Source organism: Rhinichthys klamathensis, unplaced genomic scaffold, assembly GCF_029890125.1.
Source record: "Rhinichthys klamathensis goyatoka isolate OS25496 unplaced genomic scaffold, OSU_Roscu_1.1 h1tg000057l_1, whole genome shotgun sequence".
Taxonomy (NCBI): Eukaryota; Metazoa; Chordata; class Actinopteri; order Cypriniformes; family Leuciscidae; genus Rhinichthys; species Rhinichthys klamathensis.
The window spans coordinates 48971-69641 of record NW_026606602.1 but is presented as its reverse complement, the minus strand read 5'-3'; the positions used below and the strand labels follow the sequence as shown (position 1 = coordinate 69641).

The following is a 20671-nucleotide window of genomic DNA, read 5'->3' as shown; positions in this document are numbered from 1 at the left end:
CTGTCTTCATCTTTAGCCACCACCATGTCTAACGACCTTCAGGAGTTAAAACTATGTCATAGACCTATTAGTTCAAAATCAACACTATGATTTTCCTTGCCCATAAGGCAAACCAGTACATAAAAAGTTTTGCTACTGTCTCCACAACAACTAATGGGAATCACTTCATGGCCTCAGCTGGCTCTTGAAAGCCCACTCCTGTTAGCCCTTTATCTATAATCTCCATCAGGGTGTTTTCCCCTGGCATATTTGCAGACGCTTGTCACAATAAAAAAAACAAGCCATACAATGAATGCGGTTTCTGGTGATTGGTATTAGAGGAACATCACGTTTCTGGGTCAGACTGTCTGTAACTCCTCACAGCTCATCCGCCCTAACGATAAAGGATGCTGCTGGCCTCACAGTCATCCGCTCCACTCTCATACCTTTCTCACATAAACACCTCCATCTTGAGATGCCCAGTGACTTTACGTGATCCACTCTGGCTTAGGTTGCCCCCTGTCTGGCCAATAGAAGGTCTTACCCGTCATTGAGTAGCCACTCGTGCCCACTGGTGACCGCTCTTTCCCATCACAGGCTGTTTGCTTCAACAGAACTCAGCTGTTTTCTAGAGCTTAGGAAAGGCACGTTCAAGAGTCACCAGAGCCATTCGGATTGCCTAATAGTGTTCACATAGGGAGACAGGTCAATAACAACAGTATTTAATCACTTAAATCCATTAACTATCTTAAAAGCAGCAACCTAGCTACTTGGATTATACTCAGTGAATTTAGATCACAACCGTACATTCAGTGTACATTTCCGTCGGCCCCTCCCCCGTTTCATGGTGGGGACTAAGATCAGACAAAGAAGTTACTGGTCCTAACCTAACCAAAGATGTCACTACAAATAGCTTATTATCACTTATGACACCGACTCAGGTAACAGCTTTTAGCTGACATTGACTGAGAGAGAGACATTGAATGAGAGAGGGACTGGTACACTGCACTCTGAACGTCTAACTTTATCTACCATCTTTTAACTCTATCCCAGCTTAAGGCATCTTTGCCAGATATTACATACGGTTTCAAATAAACATATTATTTATATTTGTCTTTTGCCCATACATCAGGAAATTTAGGCATTACAAATTTCCACTCAGATTGAGTCTGTTGCACTGGCAGTTTCAGCCACAGCACACATCAGATTCAGATAAGCAAACTGTTTCCTTACAGCCAATAACAAACTTATCTTTTGAAAGCAAAACATCAGCTTCTAGTTCTTTCATGGTCAACTTTTCAAGCTGTTTGTTTAATCAGCATTTAGCAACTGTTAATCCAGTACTGCTTCTGCTTATTTGTTCTTACATAAAAATAATTATTCTAGTTCTCAATAACGTTTCACATTTCTCAATCTCAATTTTAATTGTCAAGTTCTCAACCATAGTTTAATATTTGACTTCAGATTTCTCTTGGAGTTTATCAATCTCCAATTAGGATTCACACACTAAGTTTGACGAGGCAAGCACTCTCTGCTTGTGATACTTTTGCAGTTATTGTAAATCATCTGTGAGATTAGTCTCTCTATATCATCTAAAACCTTTTTAAAATGTTTAATTACAACACAATCATCCTTTAAGTTACTTTGATATATTTTGCAACTCACATTTGTTGGAGTCATTAATTTTACATCAACCTGTATTCATCAATTCACTTATAAAAATTAGTATTATAGATATTTTCTTCAAAAGGATTCACTTTAAGACTTCAATCTTTTGACCCTGTTTTATCTCTTGTTCTTTCTCAGACGACAACTTTAATATCGTCATTTAAACACTAATCTTCTTTCAAACTCACATTATTACCAGAAATGTGTCACGTGTTAAATGGCCCTACTGACCACAATCAAGACACTCTCTGTCATCTGGTGAATTTGTTTCAGCCTCAACTACAGCATCACACCCTTGAAGCAGTGTGTCCCATTCAGGAATGCAAACAGAGCTACTGATTAAGCAGTTCTCTGTATTCTTTTACAGTCCACCAGTGGCTGATTTAATCATAATAACCCAATCATAATCTTCATCATTATTATTGGCAGAACATTAATTTTCATAAGCTGCAAAATACTCTAAGTTGTTTTCACAAAGTGTCTGTTTAACTTTAGTCGCTTGTCGAGGGAAATTATCCCTGACCCAGAATTTCTTTCACTTGCTTCTTGTAATCATCGTAAGCAATACAAGGCTAAACATTTTAATTTTTCTGTTTCTTTGTTTGTTTGTAGCCAGTCAAGTTGTTTAAATTTCCAATCAGAATCAAAATCCTGACTACCATTTACTTAATCATTTCTGCTAATTTCTTTGAAGTGAGGGCTTTAGAGCACAGCTGCTTACAGCGTTTGCTTTTCCTGTCTCACTATTTGTTTCAGGACTCTTCAGGTTACTGATTAAGTTATTACATTTTTCTGCCATATCTTAATCATGGTTCATACTCACCTGAAGTTATTGCAGAAATGGAGGCGGCGATCTTTGAACAACACAGCTTGGCTTCTGCGTGATGAAACTGCAAAGTATACTCCAAAATCACAGTTACATATACTGGTCCATGCCAATTTGGGTCACAACTTTTTACATTTTTCTCTCGGAATCGTTCCTGATGCATCCCTGGCAAACAACCCTATTATTGTTAGTATCCCTAACTGCCTGATTCACTTCACTAAGTTCGGGGATCCCCTATCTGAGATGGAAGAGATTGAGCAGGTTTACGGTGCCACTGGACCTCTAGCCCAGGGACGTGCTCTGCTGGGGTGGTGCTACACCAGTAATGCCCAGCGGGGCCCCCACAGAGCACGCTTCGCTTGCGCTGTCTGCTGCCGTTACCCTTAACGACGCTCTCAGCGACTTCTTATACTGTCAGCAGTATAATTAACTTACTCCTTCACTCGCCTCATCGGAGTGAAGCTTCACTCGCCTCATCGGAGTGAAGCTCTCCCGCTCTCCTTCAAAATCTCTTCCAGTCAGACAGCCCTAACAATTAACAAAAGCTTACTACCTTGTTTGTTGATTTGCCAGGGGTGTCACCGAGAATAATTGCCCGCATTCTCCACCATAACTGCCCGCATCCTCCACCATAACTGTAAGGGGTGTACAGTCAAAGACCCAGAACCAGATATGAAGAATGAAGACCCGGAGTCAGAATTATAAAAAAATTAAAGAAAAGTTTTACTGAAGATAGTTTGCATTTTCATCAGCAGAAGTCAGCTTCAAGACTCACACAGGAGTTCGTAGGCCGCCCCCCCTTACAGTTACAAAGATCACAGCAGTTATACCATTTCCAAGGTCTAAGCTACGTCATTGCTTACAGGCTGAATGATTCTCATTGGCTAAGAAACATTAAGAGCCTAAACAATTTAACACATGTGAGGAGATAGGGGTGCCTATCGCCATTAGTAAGATAGTTGTCGTCCACTCATTGGATTTAGGTCTGTGGTGGCCTCGCAGGTTAGAGAAGGGCGCCGGGGTGTCTGGTCCGACCGTCCAGAACCTACATAGAATGTCATACGCACACACACACAAATAACAGACACTAGCAAATAACAGCTCCCATCAAGGCTGAAGAGAGTCTGAGCTCCTTATTATCAGTTAAGTATACCAAAACATACTGGTAAAACATTCACTCGTTTGGGAGAAAAACAGATCACTGGTATTTACTCCCAAGGAAGGAAATATACTGGAAAGAATACATTTTAATACAACAATTAAAGTTTGATAGTAACGCTCAATATAGCTTGACCATATGTCCAACGAAGGATCATATGTGTCCACGCTGCCTTTAGGACCCTCTAACCTTTCTACTGATCCCAGAGAAAGAGACAAACGGCCTTGTGGGTTACGTGGCCTTCGTGTCCTGCGTGTACTACGTGCAATCTCAAAGTAAGATTGGGATGCACCTAAAAGAAACTGGTTACTTGCATCCATGCATTTAAGAAAATATAATTTCACAGGCACAAGAATATAAAAATTATTATGTGATAATGAATATATTTGATTATTGATTTTTATAAAGGAAGTATATAACCATTCAAAATGATATATGATTATATATGTATTTGAAGAGGCAAGGGATTTTGACCAACCCTTCAAAACTAAAACTTAAAATTTCTGAAATAAGGCCACAAAACACATACTAAATATGTTACCATTCTTTCCTCCTTTCTTGCCAACAAGTGGATCCAGAGCCACCGCATTAGCAGCGCCGCCGGTCGCCATGCCTCAGTGTTTTTAGCTGTGGAAGTGAATCTCGGGATATTACTGTTCATGTGAAGATTTTGCAGCGGCGCTGCTGAATACATTGTAAGGGAAACACTGCACTAGAAAATATAATGCATAATGAAACTTTCTAGAGTGCATGTGACGTGTTCACGCACACTATCAAATGCAGTATACTTTGATAGACTGTACACACACACTAGTGTCTGTGTAAAAAACAATGTATACTTTGGGCTTAATGTGGAAAGATAAAACTGACACTGCAGCCTCTGGTATTGCAGGATTATACTGTTGTGACCTTCATCTGCTGGTCGAAATGGTATAAATGCACTTTTACAAACCAACTGCAATGTTTACATGAAAGGTTTATCTATTTAATGTAGTCTATAAATCATATGAAGTGTCAGTATAATTGTATTCTTTTATCAATTTGTAGTTCTCTGTGTTTTTTGTGTAATCGGTTGATTGAAGTGCATGAACTCTCTCTCTGACTGACTCCCTCACCAGTGCGCTGAACTACTGAACTACAGCTGATTGAGACACACAGATTTACTGTGGATTTATTTCTCTTTCTGTTAATTATTCTCATCTTAAACATGACAATTTGTCCAAACACACAGGAAAACTGGAGAAACATCTGAGATCCACATGACACTATTATAAAGATGGCGTTGGTTAAACAGGAGAGTGAAGACATAAAGATTGAAGAAGTGTTCAGCGTGAAACATGAAGATACTGAGGAACAAACAGGTTAGTTTATTTGATCCTTATTAAAATGATCTACAGAAATGAATGATATTTCTGAGGAATATCATTTGAGTGTCCTAATTAAAGCGGTTTTATTTGACATAGAGCGGGTCTTCTCATGTGGACAGACATGTTTGTTGAGGTCACATGACCAGACTAATGCTAATGCTGCTTCAAGAGCATCTGAGAAACTCCCACTTCCATGTGTGACACTCGTTATTACGACATGTAGCTCATTGAATTTGGAAAAATAATATGGGAGTAGCCTAAACAATACAACTATTCTGTGTAACATTAAACCCCATATCTAGTATCTAGCAATAATATTTATTTGCATAAATAAAGCCATCATGAAAGGTAAGTAATTTATATTTGTTGTTTATAAGTGGCAAACTCCTCAAAACTCTCAAACTGATCAATTACACCTTTAAAATGAAATAAGGGGAGGGGGGATCCAGGCGGCATATAACTAAATCATTAGAAAGGAACACTTCACTAGAGAAAAATGGATTATCATATGCAGGGTTTCCGTGGGTCTTAAATCAGAGCAGCAAGTCTTCAATTCATATGGTCATGCCATTAATTTGCGTAAGGGATTGTTTTCTTCGTGTTTTATTTTAAAGTGAAGCGAAAGCGTAATTTCTGTGCTACACGGCTGAGATCACTCATTATTCATTCGGGATACCTCCCTGAAATTACTTTTTACTGGTTGGGATGTCTTTAATGGGTCTGATCAGCATAATGACAGTATGCTCTAAGTAAGTTTGATATAATGGCATTATGTACTAAGTAAAATGATTTTTTAAAAATTGTAAATTGATATACTGACATTACAGGTAGTCTAGCTAGAAAAGAAAATCTCTGCAGGCCATCATATTATGGTCTATTGCATTATTGACCATCGTTTCAACAATCTCGCCAGTGTTATGATTAGCATTTGTTGAAACCAGTGACACGCATACATCTGATTCATATGTACATATACAGAGGATGTCAGTAAGTCCAAACTCATCGCTACATTCACGAATCACATCCAGAACTTCTCTCATCATTACACATGGTGGTTCGGCCCCGTTAACACACCTATTCGTCAAATCAGAGCATGAATTTAAAAAGCACTTATAAAGCACATTTGTTTCTTGAGATACAGATTTTCAACCAGATTCTCGAACACAGGAAATCTTGCAAAATCTCGCGAGACTGCAGAATAAGCATGGCGGACGATATGCAGGAAGAAATTGCGATGATAGTTTTTGGAATGATTTTCACAGAAAATTCACGGGGAAAAAAGTGAAAAGGCTTTGGGTGAAGTCGTGGAGATGGCGGGAATTTAGTGAACTTCTCAGATAAAGGTTGTGGTAATGCACACACGCTGGCCCTGTCTCTCTCCCCTTTCGAAAATGTACCATGGTTTTACTACGAATAAAAAATAAAACATGGATATTTTAGTTAAACCATGATAACCACAAATTAACTTATTTAGTTTTGCTAAAAAAAAAATCTAACTATAGTATTAATTTGGTTATACAAATGTTCAATACGCCTATAATAAAACATCTTTTTAAAATGTTCACTTCTTTTGAAAATTTTCACAACATTTTAACGTCTTTAAAATTTTCGTCTCTCTCTTTCTCTCTCACACACACATCATGTGTACTGGTACACCTATCCTTATATGGAATGGTTTTTATACTGAGCTAATTATATTTTCTGAGCCACAAATCAACAAGCTGATCGTCCATCTCTGCTGTCCACATCAATTTCACTTTGTGCTGCGCCATGACTGCGTTTGTTATGCTTCCGTCTTCCGTCATCTCGCTTTCTGATTGGATATTGTTTCGTTTCATGTGATAATCTCCATAGCGTGCGCGCGTTTGTCCTCGGGGTTCCCCCCACACATCAGGATTTCTGATCGTAAATATTCAACATGTTCGTGATCGGGGCGGCTCCGACATTCTTCCGAGCAGGTTCGGACACTCTTAAAGGAGAACTCCGGTCAATTTTAACATTGAACTCATTTTTTTGTACATATGGAGTGCTGTCAGTACAGACAAAAACGACAAAAAGTTCGAAGTCCACAGTAGTCAATTGTCGAGTTCGCGCGCGTGATCATTAGTTATATTAGTTACCAATGATCGCGCGCGCGAACTCGACAATCGACTACTGTGGACTTCGAACGAAAACAGGAAGTAAATACAGGTATGTGGGCTGGCTGAATTAACATCATTTTTATTAATATCTTGCACATCTACTGCAGTCAGATTGACCGTGGTCACTCTTAATAACACCACTCACATGGCTGTGCTCTTGTAATGACAAATCAAGGTTGTTAAGAGGCTAAAAGCAGGTTTAGAACTTGCCTCATTGAAGTCAACAGGGTGCGAATTATAAAAAGAGGATAACACGGTGTAGGCAACACCGATTTTTGTCGTTTTTGTCTGTACTGACAGCACTCCAAATGTACAAAAAAATTAGCTCAATGTTAAAATTGACCGGAGTTCTCCTTTAACACACCTTACAACAAGGGAATATCTGATAAGATAATCTGTAGAACCATCAAGATAATCAGGACATAGCTAGGATTGTCGGAAGGGGGAAAATCGGCCCAAAATCAGCCCGATTATCTTTTGATCATTATTCCCATGAAAATATTTTCTCAAACATGCGATCTATTATTTAGAACACAATTTAAAGTGGAATTATCATTCACCAGGGAATTATTGCTGCAGTTAAAACATTAAAACGCACCATGCAACAGGAAAACTGTTCAAAAGCAGAGCATCCACAACAAAAATTTCTATTTAAGGTCATGTAATGTTGTAACTTCTGGATAATGATTTCATGAAATTTCAGTGCTTAACTCCATTAGTGAGAGTGGCATATTTAATCTAAATGTGTATATTAAATGTAAAACAGAGTTTAAATCATTGTGTACTTAGCTCATACTAGTAAAAGAGTGCGTACACACAGTCTAGAGTGTCTGTATGGTACGCACATATTTACGCCTAGTTTATATTTTATAAATCCCGATATGTGCATGGAAAATTGCGAATGCCCATTTTGCGTACGCAACGTTTAAACATCAGGCCCCAGGTGTAAACTTGAATGGGTCTCTCTCATTCTGAATCTTCTGAACAGATTGACCTGACAAAACAAGGCCTTTGTTGGCCTTGATGTTTTGCTTTGTGCCATTAAACTAGGGTTAACTTGTATTTGCTTTTGTTTTGCTTTAGACGTGATGCACCTGAAAGAGAAGAGTCAAGAACTGGAGGAATTTGAAGTTAAAAATGAGTATGAGAAAGATCATGATTTCAAAACTGAAGAAAAATCTTTTAATTGCTCAATGACAAAAAAGGTTTCCTCACGAAAAAAAGCTGTGAAGACAAAAACTAAAAGTGTTTTCACCTGCCAACAGTGTGGAAAAAGTTTCGCTCGAAAATCAAACCTTAATGTACACATGAGAATTCACACTGGAGATAAGCCGTTCACCTGCCAACAGTGTGGGAACAGTTTCATTCGTAAATCAAGCCTTGATGTCCACATGAGACTTCACACTGGAGAAACCCCATTCACCTGCCCACAGTGTGGAAAGAGTTTCAATCAAAAATCAAACCTTAATATTCACATGAAACTTCACACTGGAGAAAACTCTTTCACCTGCAATCTGTGTGGGAAGAGCTTCTCACGAAAAGAAAATCTACAGATTCACATGAGAATTCACACAGGAGAGAAGCTGTCCACATGTGATAAGTGTGGAAAGAGTTTTTCACTTAAAGGACTCTTTAAGGACCACATGAGAATTCATTCATGTGCCTTTACTGTGGAGTGACTCAACATAAGCAAGCCTTGAGATTCACATGAAAATTCACACTGGAGAGGAGCCTATCAAAGAGACTTGAAACATCATTTGCAAACCTTTTCTCTAAAGAAACTTAAATGTTCCAAGTCTGCCAAGAGATTTTATAAAAGAGAGCAATTTCAAAAATCGCCTCTGCATTTACTCTGGAGGAAAGGGATTTAATCTTGTTCAGTGTCATGCTTGCAGATACACTTGTCTTGGCAATTTTAAATGCCACCAGCAAATCTATGTGAAATTCATTTTGCTTTCATTTATTTCATTGTTCAATGGATCGGAATCAAAATGTTAGATTTAGATAATCTTCTGTCTTGCTGTGAAATGCTACAATGTAAATAGAGAAATTACAAATAAAAGGACATTAACTACAAACAGGACATAAACAACAACAACATTGCATTGAATTATTTGATTCCTCTTCAGTGAGAGAATGCACAAGTAAACATTGTTTCAGTTGTGACTTGAATATTCCTATGGTTGGAGTGGGTGACGACATCAGGACGACATTATGTTTCAGTAGGCCTGCTCTGGTGAAGTAGGGCATGTCTATGAAACGCATGTGCCATACTTGCGTAAAAGGAAGTTTTGATTGGTCTATATCTATATGTGAGGCTGATGTGAATGTCTATGCACTCTTGTGTTTGTCTGATGAGGCGCTTCCTTCATCACCGTCTTTTGCTTTCAAGATCCGGTATTGCTGATCAAGACTGGCTGATTGTATTTAGCCAATTTTGTGATTTGTGATCAGCAGAATTCAAGTCACTATAAAGAGTGAAGTGAGAATTATGACAGTGCAGAGCCTCGTCTGTGTGGCTTGTAGAGTCTTAGGGCGTTTTCACACCTGAAAGTCCGCACCAAGGTCCGAACCAAAGTTCATGTTTTGATACATTTTATACTTACAGAAAGTTTTGGTTTGGTTTCACACTGCAATTATGCGAGCGCACTAAAGAATTTTACATGACATACTTGCATCCTGTCGTCATCATTTATGTCGGCTGCATCTTGACATTGATTGGTTTTGTAAATGGACGTGCGTCTGACGTCAGCGTGTTGTCAATTCAGCGGGTAACTTTGACAACATGAATGAACAGACGCATATCGTTGCAACTATATTGTTATTTTTATGGCATAATTACCTGCGTCCTCGTCGTGCGAACATTTTATCGTCGCCGGCAGGAAAGGAGGAGAAGACTGCAAGTTGACTTCTTATGTCATCAGACCATACTTCAATTAATAACCTCGTCTCCTCCTCTCCTCATGTGCTACACGGCTCATTTTTCCTGCCACCTTCTGTTTTTTCGGCTATGCGGGAACCACCAGAACTTCCTGTAAAATGTCTGAAAGTCCGAACCATACAGAAATGCTTTCACACTAGAAACGAACCAAACCTTTGTTCAGTTTGATCCGGACTGAGACTACCTCTTTTCGTCGGACCAAATTTCATCTGTTTGGTCCGGGTAGGTTTCACACCTGTAATTTTGATTCGGACCAAACTGAAAAGTCCGAAAGTCCGGACCAAACAAGGTAGGTGTGAAAGGGCCCTTAGCCTTAGTCCTGCATCAAATGTTTTTAGTTTTTATCAAATTTAGTCAACCTTGTCCTGTTTTTTTTTTTAATCAAGTTTTAGTCAACGAAATATCTGGTAGTTTTAGTCAATGAAAAGTTTGTTGCTGTGAGATTGTTTCTTGTTTCTATCTGTATGATCGTATGCTCATAATTCAGAAGATGGCTTGATTGAAATCTGTGTAAAATGTATATTGTATCCTTATTATAAGAAATCATGACTAAACTTCACTCTCTGTACTTTCTGCTCAGAGTGGGAAGGTAAAAGTCCACAGCTAACGCTTGATTTACGATGAGAGGGGAAGAAATACCCACCTCTGAACTAATAACAGTGTTAATAACTCATCCAGGAGGCTGGACAAACATTTGAGTTTAAAATCTTAGGACACTAACAAAGCATTAGAAGATACTTAGAGTAATCATGGAGAAGCCATGACGGAGTAACCAGACAGATAAGTAAACATGCAGACGAAAGAACCCAAATCAAGATCAGAAGAACATGGGTAAAACAGCTTCTTTCAAGCCATATAACTACTTTCGTCTCACTTTTCTTTCTCTTACTTAGTTTATTTTCTTACAAAACTTTGAGTTTAAAATCTTAGGACACGAACAAAGCATTGGAGTAGACATAAAGACTTAGATGATTTAGATGATTCAGACCAGACATGTAGACGAGCAGGCAAGAGACTGCAGATCAAGATCAGAAGAACATGGGTTAAACAGTTTCTTTCAAGGCATCCATCTACTCTCATCTCATTTTTCTTTCTCTACTTAGTTTCTTGTCAGTTGAGAGTCTCTGTTCTAAGTTAAGTTTTGCTGCCAAGCTTCAGTCAACGATTTGACAGAAAAGCCTGCTTCCAACTTCAAAGATTGTCCATCCAATCGCCAACACACCACATGATTAGCCGCCCAAGACATCTATCCAGACACAAGGAGACAGCCAGCCTATCAATGAACCCGGAAAATTCCCTTTTCGAGTAAACGACGCAGACAAAAGGCAATTCCCAAAAGAACGCAACAAACGCAAGTACTCTCCAGACTCTTAGCTGAACTGGTGCTTTGATATCAAATTTAATAACCTGCCTAAGAAACGATAGAAGGGTTAAATTAATGGTTGATGGTTGTTCAGGTCATGTCTTATAAGTGCATATATTGTTAGAAACTTGGGATTTCACCATCTCACTCTTAAAAACACTCTTGAATTCTTTCCTCACTTTCTATCTTTATTTCTTTCTGCAACTCGTATGAATTGTGTGTGTTTGTGTTAGACATTAGTTCTATGTGTTAGAATAATCAATAAAGTCTTGTTTGTATTTAAAAGAGAAGTGTTCTTGTGTTATGTGCTTACAAATGTAATGTCTTAAACTGCTGATCTATGTTACCTTGCTAATAAATAGTGTTTTCTCTATAGTTTGGATATCGTTCAAGTGAACACTGGACAAGTCATTTGCTTGGTCGTAAAATAAGTGACTCTTTCAGAATTCCCTATAAATTAATTAATAATTCCCTTTGAGCTAAATTGACCTGTTTCCCTTACAGTGAAATGGTCGGTCTCCAAAGCAAACTCTCAGCCTAAGAGGTAATAATGGAGGGCTTCCAGGGACCACTTGATTGCCAGACTTTCTATTTCAATTGTGGTAGACCTGGTTTCTCTGAGCAATAGCTTCTTACTGAGGTAGGTGACTGGTTTCTCTTCTCCTTCAGGCCAGTACCATCCCTATTACTTTATCTGAGGCATAGACTTGCGGACTGAAGCACATCTTTGTGGCGAAGTTTGGGATTAATTCGTCGGTACCAGCCTGCAAGACCCAGGAATGACCTGACCTCTTTCTTGGTCCTTGGTTGCGAACTGCATCTAATCGCCTCTACTTTGTCCACTTGAGATCTCAATTCACCATTGCCCAGGCGGTACCCCAAATAGCTGGTTTCTTGTTGAGCCCACTCGCACTTCACCACGTTCAAGGACAGACCCGCTGCATGGATTGTCTCCAGGGTTTGTTGTAGATGCCTTAGATCAGGGATGGGCAACGTCGGTCCTGGAGGGCCACTGTCCTACAGAGTTTAACTCCAACCCTGAAAAAAGCACCTGCCTGTAACTTTCTAGTAATCCTGAAGACCTCAATTAGCTTGTTCAGGTGTGTTTGATTAGGGTTGAAGCTAAACTCTGTAGGACAGTGGCCCTCCAGGACCGAAGTTGCCCATCCCTGCCTTAGATAGTCTTCCCAAGTTTTGCTGTAAACAATGACATCATCAAGATAGCAGCAGACCACTCTTCACATCCCTGAAACACCGTGACCTTTTCATCTCTAAAAGTTGACAGGTGCTCCGTATAGGCCAAAAGGTAAAACCGTGAACTGGTATAGTCCTAATTAACCCTCTGGGGACCAGAAACGCGCCGGCGCGTTTTGCCGGGTTTTTTTTCACATAGCAGAAAAATAGACTTAAAATACTCTGTTGATTTTGATCGTACATATAAGTGTTATACATCAATCGATCCTGTTAATTGTCTATTATTTTTCTGTATACTCACAATAAAAACAAAGTTTTGTGCTTTTTGTCAAATAAAGAAAAATAAACATGATGCGAGTTTTGCCTTCTCTCTGTCAGTGCAGTCCATTCTGAAACACGTCTGAAAAATTTACTCTAACTCTGCAAATACTTGTCATACAGGCACGAGAGATTTTTCTTTATGAAGCTTGAATTCTCTTCTTTTCAATGAAGTAATTTATATAAAAAACAAATATTCTCAGTTTATGTAATCTGTATGAAAAGAGAGTGCTGTCCGAATTTTTTTCCCCAGCTCATTACACTTCATTACGCGTTAATCTGACACGCCCACGGAGGACGCGCGCTATTCAAACGCAAATGTCGGCAAGCCATGACAATGCCCACATCAGCCGTTCCACCGCGGCGGTAAAATGTGGGGTGTATTTTCTGCCTTTTACCGCTAAGAGGCGCTACAATCATAGACTCTGAAAAGTGTTCGTTTATTCTTTCTAATGCGTAATCTGCCGCCGCACCGCGGCTCATTCAGAGCGATTAAAAGCTGGTAGCAGATGAATTCAACAAGTGAAACGTAGTTAAAATAATTCATAATCACAATACTGAAATTAGACTACTGAAATGAAATTGAATAAATAATGAAAACATAAAACATTGCAATCAAAACATTTACAGACGTACAGACGATAGCTCAGTGGTTAACGCAACAACACGAGCTTCGAGGAGCATCAAACGACCCGAGATCGAATCTCAATGTAGCATACATGTTGTTAACCGATGTTGGCCAACAGCGTTTATATTTTACCTTCTTGATGCTTAAATAGCTAACTGTTTATAACTGTTTACTTATTTAAAGTCAAGAGTTTTGTTTAATTATCATAACATAAATTTGCTACATTCCTGTAGAGCCGCAGCCGCTGCACAAACGACAAAAACTGATGAAGGAAGATTGTCAGCCGATTGCATCAGAAAATGAAAATGAAGAAGCTCGTCTTTAGTCTGCTAAATTATTGTGTAATGTAAAAGAACACTAAAATTACTTAAGTTTGAAACCAAGTTCGAACATTTCAAGGTTTAAATAAAGTGTCGGGACAGTTTTTTTTTATTATTTAAAACAGGGTTGCATCGGGTTTAGAGTTTATTTCTTTTGCGATGCAAAATAAGAAACACTATAGGCTAATCTTATTCTTGCGACATTTTAAATTTGTATTGCCAAAGAAATGACAGCTATATTAAACAATTAAAACAGTAGGCCTACAAAACGAAAATTGTCCAAAGCAACATAATTAAATTAAAACATGCGTTTTTCTTTGCCTCTCTCGCGCTGAATCTCTTTTTTAACAAGTTTATTTAGTCTCCCTCGCTCTCCATATGAAAGAGGAACATTAACACCTAGGCCTATTGTTCTGCGCGCACGATACAGCACTGAACTGTCCCTCCAACCCCCCACCGGCTATCGGAGTCTGAGGCTGATTTAACACAAAGAGAAGTCGCAATTCACACTTAAATCGCTATTCTAGACAGTGTTGATAATGAAGGAATTAAATGATTTAAGTTACATGTAGCCTAGTGATATTTCTGTCATAAAAGTTTATTACTAAATATTTCATTATTTCAATAATTGATGAAATAAAACTGGTTTGGGCCAGCTTTTTCCAAGCAAAACTAAATATAATCTGAAAAAACGCATGTTAATTTGTTGTCATGAACAAAATGTTCAACTCAATATTAAAGTCTACAGGGATCTTTGGATCCTTACAACCAGGCATGCAATTTGTATTATTCAAATAAATATCGAAACACGGTGCTTCGTGGTAATGCTGCTAAATTAAATAACATTTATAGAATAAATATGAACTTAAATGAAACAATATCGCAACATTTCGACAAATACATTATTTGATCTGTTTTTACATTTTAATTCAGGGCGATTTAGCCTGCTACATTTAATTAGAGCGAGATTTTCACCCTTGTCATTTTCTCATTGGGAAGCGCTTACAGGCTACATGTTTGAGTACATCCTCTGTACCTCTCGTTTTCATATGGATTACATAATCAGATAACATTTATAAGCCTGAATATTTAGACATTTAAAGGCTTTAGACATAGCCGATTTCTTATAGTGACTGAGCTGAAGTGGCTTTCGGTTCATTTTTGTGACGCGCAGTTCCTGGAGACAGAGACGACAGATAAACTTTTGTCGTTAGCAAAAGTTCGAATAAAACCCGACTTTAGAAAAATGCATAGGGCCACTCGGCGTGGTCTGCCAAAACACTTAATTATAAACTTCAATATTTCATTCAAAATAATCTCAAAACGCTTTGTGAAATTTTGAAAAGCCGTGCATGCATTAAGGCCACTTGAACTAATGAACAACTGAAACGCTGGTTTTGATTTTATTGTTTGTCGTTGTTTAAACGTGCTTGTTGCATATCTCTATTTTATATTTGATATGGTCTATTGGTGAAGTAGCCTATAGCATTGATTAGCTGTGGAGGGAGGGGTGTGGGGATTCAAATAATTCAGCAGAAGCAGGGATGTTTAGACCAGAAGGAAATCCCCGTCCCCCCTGGCAAATCACACTTTACTTAAAACCATGTTTTTAAAAACTCTAGGTTGTAGGGAATCAAAATAATAATAATAATAGGCCTAATAAAAAAAAAAATATATATATATAGGCTATATATATAAAATTACTTTTTTTACAGAACTGCTTTTGAAATTACGATTGGTAGCCTCGTACGATTGGTACAGATGCAACGTCGTTCTGTTGTACGGTGGCCCAGTAGTGCACAACACAACGACATTTAAAAAGCAAACATAAGTTCACAACACAACGGAATTAAGCCACAACACAACGGAAAATGAGCCACAACACAACGGAAAATCTACAACACAACGAAATAAAGCCGCAACACAACGGAAATGCTCCCGACCACTAGAGGGCTCTCGGGCGCGATAAAGTTAGTTTTCCTTGCCATTGTTCAATAGAGTCAGCAGTCTATAAAAAATATATCAACACCACGATTAGTTTTAACAGTATGTATAGCTAACCATCATTCAAAATCACCTACGTGCATTATAGCTGCATATTTATATTTTTTATATTTATAGAAAGCTTTGACGCGCTACCACAGCGCATGATCCCTAAGGGAATGTCTGTCAATTCCTCCAAGTTGTTAAAACATGTTAAATGTCACAAAGCGTGTGGTTCCTATTGTGGCCAGACTGACTTATTACAGGTGGAATTGTGCCATTACTTTCCTGTAATTCTGCAATTCGCCAAATGGTTTTTATTTGAATTTATCAAATAATATTATAATAAATTATACGTTTTAACCACTTGGTGGAATTGGCAGACGTTCCTTTAGGGATCATGCGCTGTCATAGCGCGTCCAAGCATTCTCGTGTATAAATACGCAGATATAATTCATGTAGGTTATTTTGAAGTAATATTTTATATCGATATACAATGGTTACACTTAAAACTAATCGTGGAATTGATATATTTACGTTAGACTGCTGACTGACTCTGTATTGAACAATAACAAGGAAAACTAACTTTATCGCGCCCGAGAGCCCTCTAGTGGTCGGGAGCATTTCCGTTGTGTTGCGTCTTTATTTCGTTGTGTTGTAGATTTTCCGTTGTGTTGTGGCTTATTTCCGTTGTGTTGTGGATTTTCCGTTGTGTTGTAGATTTTCCGTTGTGTTGTGGCTCATTTTCCGTTGTGTTGTGGATTTATTTCGTTGTGTTGTGGCTTAATTCCGTTGTGTTGTGAACTTATGTTTGCTTTTTAAATGTCGTTGTGTTGTGCACTACTGGGCCACCGTACTGTTGGATACTATTGTTCCTTAGTGTAAAATGGAAATGCATGGTAATTTTATTTTATAAATATAAGCAAAAAACTGTATGGTGTAACAGAGTTTTAGAGCTAGACAAATCTCTCTGCATTAATAAATATAAAATTTACAGTAGACCATGTTTGATCGGGATTTGAACCCATGTCATCTTGATGATCGAACCGCCAGTTCTACCGCTCGGCTATGAATTTCCTCACTGAGAAATACCCAAACGTTTGTTTCTCACATGAGCGAGAAAACGTTTTGTCGTTAGCCTGTGATTGTAGGCCTACTTTAGCCTACATGAATAAAAGTAGACCTTTTACAGTTTTAAAAGATGATATCTTATCTGTATGACCAACAATTACGCAGTAAGTTCTTTTAGCTGTTATGAGAAAAATAAATCCAAATGAACGCGCCGCCGCGTTTGTCAAACTCTAATTCAACATGCCAGAATAAAGCCAGATTTTAGAATAATGCATAGCCACTCGGCGTGGTGTGCCAAAATACCCTAATTATAAACTTCAATATTTCATTCAAAACCATCTCAAAACGCTTTGTGACATTTTAAAAAGCCGTGAATGTATTAAGGCCACTGGAACCAGGATCGTAACTGAAACGCGCTGCATGTCTCAATACAGGAAGCGCTGGTTCAGATTGTATTGTTTGTTGTTTAAACGTGCATGTTGCATATTTAAAAATATTGGTTTAAAAATAAATGTTTGTTGTAGGCTTATTAAATTACCATAACTTGTAGAATTTCATCCTTACTGTTAATTGACATTAGCCCCACTTACGTTTTGATAAATGTCCCTTTGCGCCACCTGGCGGTCATTTCGCGAGCGACTTTGAAATGCGACTGGTTTATTTTTATTGTATTGGTCTACTTTAAAAAATAATACTTTATAAGACATTTATGGGAAAAGACTATTTTCTTTTCAAGATGTTTCCAACTGTAACTTTGAACCAATTCTGTAGACTGGCCCATATAGCATTTGACCAGGATTTGTTTCCAGGTATGACTAAAAATGTGCTTCTGGCTTTCATTTATATTTTGATTGTTTGTATATATATATATATATATGTGTGTGTGTGTGTGTGTATATATATATATTAGGGCTGTCAGTTAAACGCGTTATTAACGGCGTTAACGCAAACCCATTTTAACGCGATTAATTTTTTTATCGCGAGATTAACGGTCTTTTTGGCCTAGCAAACTTTGTCGTTTTTTTCACATGCTTTTGCAACAGGGCGCGGCATGCGCGGCGCTGCGCTGTGAAACCGTATGACACCCATTCATTTCAATGGCTTGCGCCGTGCGAGGACGTTTTGTTGCTTCGTCGACCAAAGCGCAAATGGATCCAGCCAGACCGGACACAAAACAACAGGCACGCGCACACACTTGTTTTGGTCTGCGAGCCGGCCAAATAGTTGGTTAACGTTACGTTTTGAGTGGATGACGAGCGCGAGACGCCGAAATGGATGCCAATAAGATTCTGAATGGAAAGTTTAACTTTTAAAAAGTTGCCAAATGGTTCCATTGACAAGACCAAAATGATCTGTGTGTTTTGTCGTTATGAACTGAGCTATCATCATCGCAGCACGTCCAGTCTGAAACACCATGTGATGATGGCCAAGCACCATAGCCAAGCACACACACACACACACACACACACACAGCTGATGCGAATGCTCCGCCTCCTCGTCAATATCAGTACCTCGTCAGTATTTCTTTCACCCTTTTATTGATGGACAGTGTTACATTGTGTTACAAAGAAATGATTTGCTCCAAGTGAGAATGTTAGTGTGAAATTGAACACAGTATTGCCAATGTTGTTTTCAATAAAAAAAATGTGCACAAAGCAAGGAATCCACTTTTTTCATGTTGATAAGAGCATTAAAATGAGAAAAAATAATGAACAAAAAGAAATCAAGAGACTTGATTTCAAAATGTGCGATTAATCGCGAGTTAACTATGACATTAATGCGATTAATCGCGATTAAATATTTTAATCGTTTGACAGCACTAATATATATATATATATATATACATGTAGGCTATATATATATACAAGAAAGAATGCAATGACAATATATATATATATATATATATATATATATATTGTCCTTACATTCTTTCTTGTGTGACACCCCTGAATGAAAGGCTCATTATTATGCAGGGTCACTGTCTGAGAACCACTTAATTATTCATGATAGGGGTTGGGCCGTTCCGCCCATCCGCATATTGCCTTGGCAAACAAAAAAATGTTTTTCACAATTTAAAACAATCTATTGTTTTCTGTGAATGATTAGGAAGGATGATTTTCAGATCATTTTGAAGCAAAAACTCTAGGCGACAACGTACATTAGTCAAAAGTCTTGTGGACTCATATTTAGTATGTTTTTTGTGTCCTTATTTCAAAAACTTTATTTTTTAGTTTTTTCAATAACCACGCATAAACAATATTCTCTCAAAAATACAAACATGTACATACATGTTGCTCACACATTATGGTAGTCCTGTTTGTGCTAAATAGAGTGTAATTTCACCTGTGCCATTAATATGTTTATAAGCAACTGAAAAAAGCACAAATGTCAGAGCATGTCAAAACATCTCAAGGACCCCAAAAACACCTTGGTCCCCAGAGGGTTAAGGATGGGAATTGAAAACCGGTTCCACTCGAGAACCGGTTCTAAGTTTTACGATCCATCGATATTGTATGCCCTCGACGTTAACGAGTCCTCTTATCGATGCTCCTGCTCCGAGTCAGCCATAGTATGTAAGCTACAGACCGTGAACTCACAACTGTCCCTTTTGTCCTTTATCAAGCACCATAGCACAGCATCCAAAGCGAATTTTTGTACCGCCAAAGTCTTATTTTAACGGTAAGTAATGTAGATGAACTGCTGCGCTTGTGACAGGGCGCATGTTTGTTCAAAGTTTGTTTTTATTGATTTTTACAATATACATCACATTCACAATCCCCCACCCCTCACCATCCAATTTAAGAATGACGCCCATACTATCCATTAATTCAAAATGGAATTGTAAGAACCAAGCATGCATACAATATTTACAAACATGCTGACAGGGCGCATGTTTAACTGAACGATCAGAGAGAGAGAGAGCCCCGGTCGCGCGCGCGCACTCAGAGCAAGGCGGCTTCACCGTCTCAAAACTAAGCGCTGTCTTGCTCTCTCCCTCGCACATATTAATCAAAATAAACGACACGATGGTAAGGTCGGGAGACTAAAGTTTCATGTGGAGCATTCGGAGATTTGTTTTTCCTGAATTACCGCTGTGTGTGAATTGTGCTAAAATACGGTGCCTTATCTTCTGTGAAAAGCGTTCCGCACATTCAGCTGACATAATCCACACTTTAGTTTAAATAAACGAAAAAAACTATCCAGTGATGAAATGTTTTCTGTGATGACACGCATCTTGTGGGATGTCCCAACCGCCGGGATAATCACACAACGCGCACACGTCCGATAATGACACATCCAATTCGCGAATTAATGACTCATTTGAACTGATTCGTTTTAATGAATGGTTAAAACAACTGATCTTTCTAACACTGAACTCACGGGACGTTTAATCGGTGTATAACCAATCGGTAACACTTTACAATAAGGTTCCATTTATTATATAAATTACATAAAAAACTTTTTAGTACAGTTTGCTTACTCAAGTGTAAGCTTTAAAACAAATAAAACCACTTGTTTTTTTTGCCCGAAAAAGCATATGACTACTTTTTTCCACACAGTGCTATCAGGAATCGATAAGAGAATCGTTAAAGAATTGGATCGATAAGCAGAATCGTTAGTGGCATTGATATTGATAAAATCTTATCAATTCCCATCCCTAGTCCTAATGGAGTGTAGGGCCTGGAAGCAGGATCAAGGGCCACCTGCAAGTA

General features: G+C 38.3%; 1 protein-coding gene across 1 annotated transcript; it reads left to right on the top strand.

Moving 5' to 3' along the window:
- Positions 1-4844: 4844 nt before the first annotated feature.
- On the top strand, positions 4845-8942 carry LOC130083620 (gastrula zinc finger protein XlCGF49.1-like). The gene is made up of 2 exons (XM_056248736.1): positions 4845-4993; positions 8224-8942. Exons 1-2 carry the CDS (start codon positions 4909-4911, stop codon positions 8817-8819), a joined length of 681 nt encoding a protein of 226 aa, XP_056104711.1. The 5' UTR covers positions 4845-4908; the 3' UTR covers positions 8820-8942.
- Positions 8943-20671: the final 11729 nt, after the last annotated feature.

Excerpts from the sequence above, each read along its gene's own strand:
- LOC130083620 (XM_056248736.1), top strand. The coding sequence starts at position 4,909 with ATGGCGTTGGTTAAACAGGAGAGTGAAGACATAAAGATTGAAGAAGTG. Across the intron at positions 4,994-8,223 it reads AGATACTGAGGAACAAACAG|ACGTGATGCACCTGAAAGAG; the intron begins GTTAGTTTATTT and ends GTTTTGCTTTAG.